This window comes from Schistocerca cancellata, chromosome 3 (assembly GCF_023864275.1).
Source record: "Schistocerca cancellata isolate TAMUIC-IGC-003103 chromosome 3, iqSchCanc2.1, whole genome shotgun sequence".
NCBI lineage: Eukaryota > Metazoa > Arthropoda > Insecta > Orthoptera > Acrididae > Schistocerca > Schistocerca cancellata.
The window spans coordinates 712,328,236-712,342,460 of record NC_064628.1 but is presented as its reverse complement, the minus strand read 5'-3'; the positions used below and the strand labels follow the sequence as shown (position 1 = coordinate 712,342,460).

At 41.7% G+C, this 14,225-nt stretch overlaps 1 protein-coding gene across 1 annotated transcript in view; it reads right to left on the bottom strand.

Moving 5' to 3' along the window:
• Positions 1 to 1,778: 1,778 nt before the first annotated feature.
• Positions 1,779 to 14,225, bottom strand: part of LOC126176529 (aromatic-L-amino-acid decarboxylase) — a 577,698-nt gene continuing 565,251 nt past the window's right edge. Inside the window, exon 12 of the mRNA XM_049923685.1 lies at positions 1,779 to 1,968. Coding sequence (XP_049779642.1) covers positions 1,779 to 1,968 — 190 coding nt within the window. The remainder of the gene's footprint in view (positions 1,969 to 14,225) is intronic.

Sequence of the window (14,225 nt, the reverse complement as noted above, 5' to 3'; positions counted from 1 at the left end):
TCTCTCCTTGCAAGGTGAGGCAATTAATACAGACCAGCTGAAATTAGTCCAAAACGAATAAATACAATGTAGGTTCAGTTTGCGCTAACTTATAGCAGGCAGACTGACGTACACCAGTAGATTTGTTTATAGCTATCTAATAATGTCAACAACCTGACATTTTCGTTGAATTTTTGTTTATTTTTTCAGTTGAAATGTGTACATTGTTCTGCAGCATCGGAAAGAGCGTTCGAAGAAGACCCCGACACAAGATGGGTCGAACTTCATAAAATATGAGCGCGACAACAGCGCTACAAGGTCTCTACAAGAGCAGATAAGGCCCCACAAATGTCGGATCACATACCACTCTGCGTATGGCAATAGATGTGGTACCATCATGAGGAATGTCCCCATTTTTCTACGCATATGATATATTCTAAAGAGAACAGATGGGCATCGTAGGGTTGGACGTTCGGGATACGCAAAATTGGATTAACACCTCTGGATGTGGGAATATACGAGGGAACACCGACGCCTTCCAAAGCTATGAAATGCTATGAACTGCACCCCATTCTGCCACAAGACGGAGGAGCCGAAACTAGAGGCAGTGATTATGGACGCTGGGCTGTGAAGCGGTTCCGACGTTCTAACTCATCGTTTAGGTTTTCCGTCGGGTTCATGCCGGAACTCTCCACTGTCCAGTCTATTTCAGCAATGTCATTATTCACAAACCATTGCCTCAAAGATGCTGGTTTATTAGAGGATTCATTGTCTTGCTGATACACAGTCATCGTCTCCTAACTGTTTCTCCACCACCACCTCCAACGTGAGTCACTGTTTGCACGACATATGATTGGAAGTAACGTTTTACAGCCATCAGTCAAACGCAAATGTTTCCATTCGGTTACTACAGAGTACAGCGTGATTCGGCACTCCAAATCGCTTGCAGTCATCCAGAGTCCTGTGTTGCCGCTTTTAACTCCAACTCAAGCGTCGCTTAGAACTAACTACAGAAATGCGTGGCTAATGAGAAGCTACTCGAAAATTGTACCCCATTCTTTCTAATTACCAACTCAGAGTCATCGTGTTGGCTGGATAGCTGACAGCACCTCGGGACCCGCAAGTGATTCCTTCCGTTGATTAGAGACGACTTTAACAACGATCATTCACAATGCTCGATGGTTGGTCTCCGTCATTACATGCGGAACAGCGCTGCAGTAATACCAGATATTGAGGATGCACTACTGTCGGTTCGTAATCGCTGCATGGCATGCAGCAGTGCACCAGGTCAATATTTGACCTTTTCACATGACAGTCATAATAATGAACACACGGACCATACCTGAATTATGTGTGTGTTTACATTAGGTACAATAAAATAGATGTTTGTGAATCCTCTTCTGCTGAAGTCGGATCAGTGGCCTGCGGCACTGTCATCTTGTTAACACGCAATAAAATTTTGACCCTGTTATGTAACGGAAGTCCTCTTCGAAGGCTGTTTCCAGTGCCAATTAATATGGGTCAATTTGAAAAAGAAAAGTCGCTATCATAATATGATAGCTATAAACGTTAAAGATTACTTGTGTACGTCAGAAAATTTGACACTTGGAGACAGCCGCATATCAATATATTTATTCATTCAGAATAAATTTGGGGTTCCCTGTCTTAGCTGCTTCACCCTGTATGTAGGCACTCTAACATAAGCTAAACGGAGGCGCTATGAAGTCAGGCGGAGAGTTAAGGGGGTCGAGAAGTATAAGAGCGGAGTGAAGAAAAAATAGAGCGAGTGTGAGGGCGGCTCAGTGGTGCTCCTTGCAGGGCGACGGCTGGCGCCGGCCCATGATGGGGGAGCGGCGCGGAGACTTGTCGCGCTCCTTATCCCGGTCCCTCTCGTGCTCCGGGGATGGCGACTTGGAGGAGCCGCTGCCCTGGCCGCTGTTGCTGCCGCGCTGCGCCTTCAGCCGCACCATCGTGTCCAGGTGCCGGAACCTGCAACACGCGGTACGTCTTGTTAAGGCTGTCATATGTTTTGCGCCATGTAATTAATTCGCCTTTACCGTACTGGGATAAACATGAATGAGTGCGCTGCACAAGTACCGAATAAGATCCTTGACTCTGTGTTTAAATTTATCTGTGATTCGGTTGCTAGCCGGTCGGTTATTCAGCGCTGTGACTTTTTTATTTGAGGCAAAGCAGCGAGCAGTTGAGTTTTTAGAGAAGGGGATTTGATATTTGTGAATATGAGAGAAATTATGGAGGTGAAAATTTCTTTGATTCCATTCATGGCGAAGATTAGGAGGTATTTTTCAAGGTAAACGATGCAAGCGCAAGAATGAAATGTTGGTCAGAAATACACTACTGGCCATTAAAATTGCTTCACCACGAAGATGACGTGCTACAGACGCGAAATTTAACCGACAGGAAGAAGGTGCTGTGATATGCAAATCATTAGCTTTTCAGAGTATCCACACAAGGTTGGCTCCGGTGACGACACCTACAACGTGCTGACGTGATGAAAGTTTCCCACCGATTTCTCATACACAAACAGCAGTTGACCAGCGTTGCCTGGTGAAACGTTGTTGTGATGCCTTGTGTAAGGGTGAGAAATGCGTACCATCAAATTTCCGACTTTGATAAAGGTCCGATTGTAGCCTATCGCGATTGCGGTTTATCGTATCGCGACATTGCTGCTCGCGTTGGTCGAGATCCAATGACTGTTAGCAGAATATGGAATCGGTGGGTACAGGAGGGTAATACGGAACGCCGTGCTCGATGCCAACGGCGTCGTATCACTAGCAAACGAGGTGACAGACATCTTATCCTCATGGCTGTAACGGGTCGTGCAGCCACGCCTCGATCCCTGAGTCATCAGATGGGGACGTTTGCAAGACATCAACCATCCGCACGAACAGTTCGACGACGTTTGCAGCAGCATGGACTATCAGCTCGGAGACCATGGCTGCTGTTACCCTTGACGCTGCATCACAGACAGGAGCGCCTGCGATGGCGTACTCAACGACTAACCTGGGTGCACGAATGGCAACACGTCATTTTTTCGGATACATCCAGGTTCTGTTTACAGCATGGTCGCATCGGAGTTTGGCGACTTCGCGGTGAACGCACATTGGAAGCGTGTACTCGTCATCGCCATACTGGCGTATCACCCGGCGTGATGGTATGGGGTGCCATTGGTTACACGTCTCGGTCACGTCTTGTTCGCGTTGACGCCACTTTGAACAGTGGACGTTACATTTCAGATGTGTTACGACCCGTGGCTTTACCCTTCATTCCATCCCTGCGAAACTCTACATTTCAGCAGGATAATGCACGACCACATGTTGCAGGTCGTTTACGGGCCTTTCTGGATACAGAATATGTTCGACTGCTGCCATGGTCAGCACATTCTCCAGATCTCTTACCAACTGAAAACGTCTGGTCAATGGTGGCCGAGCAACTGGCTCGTCACAATAAGCCAGTAACTACTCTTGATGAACTGTGGTATCGTGTTGAGGCTGCATGGGCAGCTGTACCTGTACACGCCATCCAAGATCTGTTTGACTCAGTGCCCAGGCGTAGCAAGGCCGTTATTACAGCCAGAGGTGGTTGTTCTGGGTACTGATTTCTGAGGATCTATGCACCTACATTGCGTGAAAATGTAATCACATGTCAGTTCTAGTATAATATATTTCTCCAATGAATACCCGTTTATCATCTGCATTTCTTCTTGGTGTAGCAATTTTAATGTCCAGTAGTGTATTAACTGAAGGAAATCTTTGTCCCACAGACAACTAATAACATTCATGATTAGTGCTAGTTTGATCTCCTTTTTTCATTGTGTCAGAAGCTGCGCAATTAGTTTAAATGTCTGTGATATTTTTTAATAATGAGAGAATTTTGTAGTTGTTAGTGTGGTATTAACGTTCGATATCACACTTGTTAGGGGTTGCAGTTATCGACCGCGGTCCGTATTAGTATCGTTGGACCCGCGAGTCGCGACCAGCGCCGCTAGCGCCGCTCCACGGCTTGCATCAAGTTTCTAGAGAGCTCGTCCACTGTTGCTCGGGACGTCAAGTAGTAAAGGAGCATAGCTTTCAGGTGATAGGAAGCAACCTCTAAAAAGGCGCTTAGTAACGTATGGCCTGTTTATAATTATATGTATGCAGCCAAGAAGAACCCTCTAGAACCAGTTAAGTACAATATATATATTATTTTTTATCAACGACTTCTAATTATTTTAGTCGTTGCAGATCCAGACCATGCAGCACGCACGTTATCGACGTTACTACCAAACCCCTTTGTGATTTATATATTTCTATTTAGCATTGGCCACGAGTCATCATCGGCGACGACTCGTTCGTCTTCATCATAACTAAGTCTTCTTATGCTATACAGTCTTTTTGAAAATGATCAGAGTTAATTCTTCAAGAACTATTTTCTTTAAAATAAAACGCTCCTCCATCATTGTTAGTAAAGTTTTAAATGTTTTGTCATGTATGCCTTGCACCTTGCTCCACACGAAGCCACAGGTTGTTTCTGAGAAGCAAAAAACAAATTTAGTAATGAGTAGATTACTTTTTTCATTGGCTGCTGCTGCATTTGATGATTTTAATTTGCCTTCGATAACGTTAGTACATCAAACACAAAACAGCAAGTTGTGCGTGGGGTAAGTTACTTTTATATCAGGAGAGATGACACTTCCCATTCTTTTGAGGAAACAGTTTGTATTCAAAATTATCAGGTATTGTGCTGAGCAAGCAGATTAATTTGCAGTGAACAGTGTAGGTAACCTCAGACAGTTGTTTTTCTTCTGAGTAGAGCAGTATTTCATTTTTGTAGACATTTGAATTCATAAATTGCAATTCATGTCACGCAGCTTTTATAATGTACTTTTCAGCATTGAGTTTCAGTAAAATAATCTTCAAAGAGCACTCAGTTAGTTACTTTTGGCATTTTATTAGATTAGTTTTCATTATTTCAAATTCAGTGTGTTTTGTTTGACGACACTGTTAGCATGAGCAACACAGGGCTAACGAACGGTCAGTATTGTTCAGTAACTGAATACAACGTCTCACGCTCAAGTCACACGAAGAGAAAGGTTTTGAATAAGAATATACAGTATTTTCATTTATAGTCAAATTTTTATAGAAAGCTTTCAATATATCATCAGCCACTGTGTCTCCGTCACAGCCTGAGCCACAGCGCCGCAATCTACTGACGTACCCGGTATGGTGTCAGGTTTCTAAGGCCTGAGATACAGAAACAACCTATAGCTTAACATCTACACTATCTGATAAAAAGTACCCGGGACGTATCAGTAGACATTAATGTGGGGTGCGTCCACCCTTCGCTTTTACTACGGCTTGACCTCTGCTGGGGACTCTAAACATCCTGCGTCTCAATGTTTGTCGAGGAACTGCACCCCATTCTGCCACAAGACGGAGAAGCCGAAACTAGGGGCAGTGATTATGGACGCTGGACTGTGAAGCGGTTCCGAAGTTCTAACTCATCGTTTAGGTTTTCCATCGGGTTCAGGCCGGAACTCTCCATTGTCCAATCTATTTCAGCAATGTCATTATTCACAAACCATCGCCCCAAAGAAGCTGATTTATGACAGGATGCATTGACATGCTGATACACAGTCATCGTCTACGGACTGTTCCTCTACTATACGCAGTATACAATGTTGTAAAAAGTAACATCCTTCTGCGTTTAGTGTTTTCTAGGCTCACCGTAGTGCCACCTCCACCGTGGGTCACTGTTTGCACGACATATGATGGGAAGTAACGTTTTCCAGCCATTAGTCAAACGCAAATGCTTCCATCGGGTTGCCACAGAGTACAGCGTGATTCAGCACTCCAAATCGTTTGCAGTCATCCAGAGTCCTGTGTTGCCGCTTTTAACTCCAACTCAAGCGTCGCTTAGAATTAACTACAGAAATGCGTGGCTAACGAGGAGATACTCGAAAATTGTATCCCATGCTTTTTAATTACATACACATAGTCATCGTGCTGGTTGGATAGCTGATAGCACCTCGGAACATGCAAGTGATTCCTTCCGTTGACTAGATGCGACTTTAACAACGACCATTCCCAACTCTCGACGGTTCGTCTGCGTCATTACATGGGGTTTGCTTGGTTTAGCTGCGGTTCTTCCTTAGCGTTTCCACTTCACAGACACATCGCCAACAGTCGATATGGCAGCTTTGGAAGGGTTTCTCACACATGTGGTATTCAGTAACGGTTGCTCATCTGACGTCACTAAATTCTCTTGACCGACCCATTCTGCTGTTACTGATTCTTTACTAAAAACATGGTCCTCCCCACCTCCTTTTCTGTTGGCTGATACGCCTCTTGTGACGTCTTGTAGTCAGTTCCGCGCTACATGGGAGTGTAATCTTACATCAGATAGTACATATACTGTAGGAGACTATGAAGAGCGTGGCAAGATATCCTTTGTATTCTAACGAATGTTAACGTATCTCTATGTTCTAACTGCATTAGAGCGTTGGCAGAATGACTGCTGAAATTCCTGTGTGCGCGCTCTAAAAAGACTAATGTTGTCTTTGGGCTCCCTACGGGAGCGATGAATAGGAAGTTGAAGTGAATTTCTAGATGCCTCGCTTAATACCCGTTCTTGCAACTTTGTAAGGAATTCAAGGGATTCCTAGTTGGTGTCTATCTTCATGGTCATGCCAGGTCAAATTTTTCAGCATCTTCATAATTCACTACTATGGCTCAAACAAACTTGTAACTATTCTTGCTGCCCTTCTATTAATATACTCAGTATTCCCTGTTAGATCTATTTTCCATGGGTCCTACACGCTTGAGAAATATTCTAAGCAGCGACATATAAGTGTTCTGCAAAAATTCTCCTTCTCCTTATCTAAATTCTCCTTCTCCTTATCTACATTTTCCCAGTATTTTGCCAAAGAACCGCTGCTTCTCATCTGCTTTACCTACGATTGAGCCTGTGTGATGATTCCATTTCATATTCCTACTAAGCGTTACACCCTTGTATTGGCATGAGTTAATCGACTGAAATTATGACACTGATATTATAGTCATAAGATGCTACCTGCTTCTTTTTTTTACGAAGTGCACAGTTTCACATTTATGAGTATGTAAAGCAAAATGTCACTCTATGAACCACTTTGAAATCTTATCAAGATCTAACTGAATATTTGTACACTTTTTTCAGATAGTATCTCATTATAGATTATCATCTGCGAAAAGCCGACGGTTGTTGTTAATATCATGTACCAATTTATTTATATACAACATGAACGACAAGAATCCGGATATATTTTCCTGCGCCAAGTTAATTCCACATCGTTCTATCGCTTTTCAATATAACAGGCTATATCCTTTCTTCAAAGAAATTCTCAGCCCAGTCACAAACTTCATATGATCGTGATTTCATTGATAAGCTTTGGTGTAGTACAGAGTCAGATGCTTTTTATAAGTCAAGAAATACTACAGCTGTCTGAATGGCTTCACCCATGGCTTTTAAGATGTCATGTGAAAAAAAAATTCGAGTTGCTTTCCGCATGACTGATGTTTTCGGAATCGATAATGGCTGACACGGAAGAGGTCCTTGTGTTCGAGATGCTTCATTACGTTTGAGTCCAGAATAAGCGCTAAGATTCTGCAACAGATGGACGTCAATGAGACTGAACAGCAGTTTTCTGGATCACTTTTACTACTCGTCTTGCAGTCCGGTGTAATCAGTGCTTTCTAGCACAGTTTTTTGTTCGAGGAATCTACGGTATATTATAGTTAAAATGGGTGCTAACACAGTTGAAAATTCTGGATCCTGTCTGGCAGAGATTCCATAGCATCCTGAAGACTTAGTTAATTTGACCAGTTTCAAATATTTCTCAGCACCTATGTCAATCATATCTGCTGTGGTACGAGTGTTAAACTGTGGCAGTTCTTCTATAAATACCTTCGTAAAGAAACATTTGAAAACGGAGTTCTTCGTTAGTCCTCACATATTCTGTAGATCATTAGTACGATTCTTATCGACATGTGGAACTCGTCAGTTTACAGGACTCGTATAAATGGAGCTACATGGTAGATCGAGTAACTAATGAACAGCTGATGCACTTAACTCAGGAGAAAAGAAATCTGTGACATAAATTGACTAAAAGAAGGAACTGATTGATGGATACATCCTGAAGTATCAAGAAATAGTTAACTTGGTTACAAGTGGGAGAAACTGTAGAGGGGGGACCAAGGTTCGAAAATAATGGACAGCTTGAAGTATATGCACAGGGTGATAATTATTGAATTATACGAAATAAAATCGTCATTTCTAAACTGTTTGCGCTAGAACGTGCAAACTGCACGGTTGACTGCGGGGCATGATGTGAATTAGCGTACGCGAGGAATGGTTGGGTTTAGAGACGAAGCCCACTTTCATTTGGATGCGATCGTCAATAATCAAAATCCGCGTATTTGGGCGACTGAGAATCCGCATTTCACGATCGACAAGTTTCCCCACCCTCAACAGATGACAGCGTAGTGTGCAATGGCAGTCACTGAATAATCGGTGTGATATTCCTTGACGGCACGGTGACTACCGAACGGTTTTGGAAGATGATTTCATCACCATTATCCACAGTGACCTTAGTTTCGACAAGATGTGGTTCATGCAAGACGGAGCTCGATCCCATCGAAGCAGGAGATTGTTTGATGTCCTGGAGGAGCACTTTGGGGACCGCGTTCTGACTCTGGGGTACCCAGAGGTCACTGGTATAGGCCTCGATTGGCCGCCATATTCTCCGCATCTGAACACATGCGACTCCTTTGCCTACGGCTGTATTAAAGACTAGTTGTACATCAATAACCCCAAAATCATTGCGGAGCTGAAACCAACCATTCAGGAGGTCATAGGCAGCATCAATGTTCCAATACTTCAGCGGGTCATGCAGAATTTCGCTATTCTTCTGCGCCACATCATCATTTACATGCTGAATAAAGTGTGTGCACAGCGTGGTTTGTAACTAATTTACGTTTTTTCATATAGTTCAATAATTATCGCCCTGTAGATCACAATAGTATTGAACAGATAAGGGTACTGGAGAAGAACAGACCAGCATGGAGCCTTTGACCACGCCTGAACTGAATACCACACCAACAATGAAACTGGTTGGTTTTTGGTTTATTTGGGAAAGGAGACCAGACAGGAAGTCGGCCGTGCCCTTTGAAAGGAACCATCCCGACATTCGCCTGGAGTGATTTAGGGAAATCACGGAAAAACTAAATCAGGATGACCGGAGGCGGGATTGAACCGTCACCCTCCCGAATGCGAGTCCACTGTGCTAACCACTGCGCCACCTCGCTCGGTAATGAAACTGGTATCTGCTTTCATGTTTTAATAAATATTCATCGGTATAATAAAATGAGTCCTCCAGAAGAAATGATTTTATACTAGATTTACAATTTGTTTTGGTACTTGTCAAACATTTGATGTTATTGGGCAAATGAGCAAAGACTTTTGTTGATGCACGTTGATTTACACTGTAAGCGAATAACAGCTTTTGTATTGAGTAATATAGGTCATCCTCTCATCTTGAATATCTGGGATATCAAACTCTTCTCAAGCAGTAGTGCATCGTTTATGACGAATTTCATTAGCGAATGCGCTATATACATGTACATACATATCGTGAAGGAACGCTTAAGATGTATAGCAGCTGGAAGAGGTGTCCATATTTATGTACTTGAGAAAAATATATTTTCTCACTAATCGTTTTTCTTCAATCGGATACCCCAAAAAATTATAAAAGAAGATACTAATCAGGAAAACATGCAAGTTGTATTAGAACGTTGATCTGTTTGTTTTCAAAACTGGCAGTAATATGAAGAGGAAGAGTTGCTAAAAATAGTTGTTTGAGTAGTTCAGTAACATGTGTTTTCCAGTTCATTTTTCATCAATGCATACATCCTAAAATTTGGAACATTCTCTTAATTGAGTCCTGCTTATTTACTACATTAATTGTTGGTATTGTTCTATTTGTTGTAAAAAAGGCTGAGTATTTTTTTATTTGACTTAAAAGAGTCACTTCCAGAGCGCCTTTTAATAATTATTTTAAATACGTTGTTAACTAAATCTTCCGTTTCTTTCCTTCTCTCTAACAGAATTAATTATAACGCTTAGATCAAGTGCAGAAAGTAGTGTTTCATATATGTTTAGTCGATATATATATATATATATATATATATATATATATATATATATATATATATGAGAAATAGGAATGACACCTAAATTGAAGTCTAGGAGACTTCATTCATGAGAACGACCATTGCTTGGTACACTAAGTAATTATTGCAACATAATCATATTCCAGTATTTTTGAATCGTGCTTGCTCTGATAAAAACTGTTTTTCAGCCATACCTGAATGAAGATGACAAAATTTAAATATTCCTTGGCATTTTCAGTACTGCTTCGGCTGGTGGTTGCGTCTGTTTACTTCTTTGAGTTCACCCTGAGCCTACACACTTGGCTGTAAGAGCCCATTCTACGGTACTGATGTCTTTAGTAGCCATTATCCATGATATGAAGTACAGACGACGTAGAGAACCACAACCATACATTATTAACCAAATTTACGTGTCGAAGAAACCTAAGGACCATTGTGAACATTGCCAGAGTAAAGCAGACTACGGTTTCGGATTCCAAGATGTTGTGACGGAGATGATGCAACACTCGAGACACAAAGTCATGGTCTGTGGTTAGTGGATTTCCCTTCAACATTTTTTACGGTTTATTTTTCAGTATTATATTCAAATGAGGTCTGCAAAACCAGTCACTTGTTGACCTGTAGTGTAACGTTGCTTTAATGAGCTCGTCGTGAACTGAACGTTAAACTTCAACCTTTCTTTCTTTTTTTTCCCTAAAACGACCACTGCGGCCATTTCGCATAGGAGAGCCGTCATTAATGGAATGTTTTCACAGAATGAAAAATAGAACACACAGGTGACCACAGCGATAAATTACGCAACGGTTACAACCATGATGCGAAGTATGCTTACTATCATTACGTTTATTAAAACATGGAACTACTCTTAAATTTTATTGAAGAACTGACTGCAGATGCAAGTTGCCTCATAGGGAATTTGTTAAAATATTCTAGTGCATGTAACTCAGAAGATGCCATTACTGTCATTAAACTCTAGCAATCTTTTGCTCTCCACTACAACCGCGCATTTTTAGCAGTAAAGGCAGCAAGTATCCATTAACCACGTCAGTTCACAACGATGACCGTTAGGCGTGCTACACCTTTATATTCTTGCACACAATGATCGTTTCACTGCACATAGCATTTGAAAATAAACGTTCTGTTAAGGTTTCCATAATGGGTTATTTCATATCGTTAGAAATAGCTGATACATCCCTCGAAACAACATACTTGGGCTCTTCCAACACAAGAAACCACTGTGAGACAACGCTCAGGAAAGTAAGCCTACCTTCATAGTTAGTGATTTTATTGTAAAGTACAGCGATCAGAAATGCTCTAAATATCATCTTTCTGGCAATCCTAAGTTTCGTGGTATGTACCCGTGAATCTGTCCTACATTTCGTCAAATGCACTCAGAATGTCGAGATGTGGAAAGGGTTTGCACACACAGGTATTGTTATGAAACCGCAGAGTACGCAAATAAGCTATTATTTTAGCTATAAAAATTAATAATGTAAAAAAATTTCTAAACTTGACTGTCGTTTACTTTTAAATTAGTGGGACGAATTTTCTTAAAATTTCCGGAATGAGTCTGTTTTGCAGAAGATTATGAGCTGTTGTGTTATTTCCTGACACTTTGTGACTGCATGCTAGATGGAGGCTCGAAATGCATCCTTTCTTTAATCTGTTATTCTTTTACTTTTGAGGTTCTGGGTTCAAGTCTCAGTTTAGTATATAGTACTGCACGTTTAATTGCTATAGCTTCGGTGATTTTAATTCTTATTGTTTATCCCCTGGCAATATGTTTTTCTTAGATGCAAAAATTCACAGCGTTTGGGCATGGCCGTGTGCTCATTGCAATAACGTTGTAAAGGTTTTATGCTATCACTTATTTTGCTTCCCTGAAGTGATAAAATAAGGCATGTATAGTGTTTAGGTGCGCTTAATGGTTACCTAAATTTCAGAACATATTTAGAAACGAGTATCGGCAAACTCAGGGACCATTCAGGTTATGGAATGTAGGATCATGTATGCTAATTTACAGCAAAAAATACTATCTGGTGGTCGATCACGGTGTATCAGTTAGTTTTAATAGGTGTATAATAACTGAAACCATTTTAAAGAAGGCTATTTTCAGTTCTTAGTGCTATGAAAATGGCATACAAGTAATTTCTGTAAATGAAGTGACACGATTATGCTTGTCAATATCAACACCTTCATCGGTCGCTATAAAGAGCAAAGCAGCAATTTGTAAGCCATCCATTATTTATACATCAGAAACATCGTCACCTTTTCCTTCTATGAAAATATTTGTTGCTAATACTGTTGAAAAAGCGTCTGATTAATAATTGTGAAACTCTGTGGCACACAGCTGAGGAAGGGGTCGTGGGGAGATGCACAGTAGCAAGGTTCAGTATGCCACGTGACCTGCCAGTATCACTGCTCCGTCGATTCTATGTGGTCTTTGAAAATGTCGTATCAGTTTTCTTTTTAGTACATACATAGCGACGATTATTGAGTCATGGCGCTGTTATTATGGGCGGCTTAAACGAGATATAGCGAATACAACACAAATAACAGGGAATGTTAAGGTTTTTTGCTATGTAAGTTCGAGAAGAAAATGTGGGAAGCAGAATTAGCGCCTCCTGGTTGTGCATATAGTAGCACTGTTATTTATGAGGAGAGAGAACAGGTGCAGCACTTGATGTGGGTCAGAGGCAGAAAGTAGGCAAACCACGACCCACAATATTCTCCGTTTCTCTTCGTGCAGGAGGCATCAGGCACCCGCCGAATTAGCTGTTCAGAACTCTAATAGCAGGCAACAGAGAAAAAGGTGAAGGAAGGTTTTCCTTGTAATTTTGTTCTCTGCAACCAGTAGTACAGTCCCATATTAATAAAAAGTTAGGCTTCATTTACCAGTGCGTTTATTTACTGAATCAGTGATTAATCTTACATAGTGTGCAGCAAGAAATAACGACTGCGTACGGCTTGTCTTTACATGAACGCAGGTGATGTACGCACTTATGTATGTAGATGTAGATGCTACGTAAGAAAAAAGAACGAATATTTCAGTTTGCAGCGGAGTGTGCGATGTTTTGAAGCATCCTGCTACATTAAAACTGTCGCTGAATCGGAACTGAAAACGAGACATTGCCTTTGGAGGATGTATTTCTTACCGACAAGCTATACAGACAAAGGTACGGCTCTGTACCAACACCGAGCGAGGTGGCGCAGTGGTTAGCACACTGGAGCCGCATTCGGGAGGACGACGGTTCAATCCCGCGTCCGGCCATCCTGATTTGGGTTTTCCGTGATTTCCCTAAATCACTTCAGGCAAATGCTGGGATGGTTCCTTTGACAGGGCACGGCCGACTTCCCTCCCCCTTCTTAATCTAATCCCGTGAGACCGATGGCCTCGCTGTTTGGTCTCTTTCCCCAAAATCAACTCAGCTCAACTCTGTACCAACCCTCACAGCTTCGTGACAGGGTAGCTCATTCGAGAAGAGCATTTCCAACGAAATACAACCTCTCTGGTCCGAGTTCCGGTTCGGCACACAGTTTTCATCTGCCAGGAATTTCCATCTGGATTGATCTTCAAGTGGAGTAACGACAGGTTTCCTGTCCAGCCATTTTAATTTACGTTTTACATGGTCCTCTAAATAACTTCAGGCAAATGCCTTATATTCTGGTGAACATGGTGGCGGACAATCCCTTCCCCGTACCACTTCAAATAATGTGGTATTTCCGAATCACGAGATATTATGATCTCAGCGGGCTAAATATTTCAGAAATTTGTACTGTCCTCTATGTTGTTGATTTGAAGCGGTTCAGTTTCTGCTCTTATTTGAAAACAGAGGGCTGCAAATCATGTGAAATTATTAATAGACTCCAATAACAAGAGAATGTTGACTTCGAAACTGTAAACAGCAGCTGTATGGAAAGTTTTACTCTGTTTTATTCTTGAAACATTTATATTCTAGACAACTTCCTCTTACATTTCATACGTGGACGATGACACTGGGTTCATTAGCATAAGGGTGGTGAGAGTAACCTAGAATT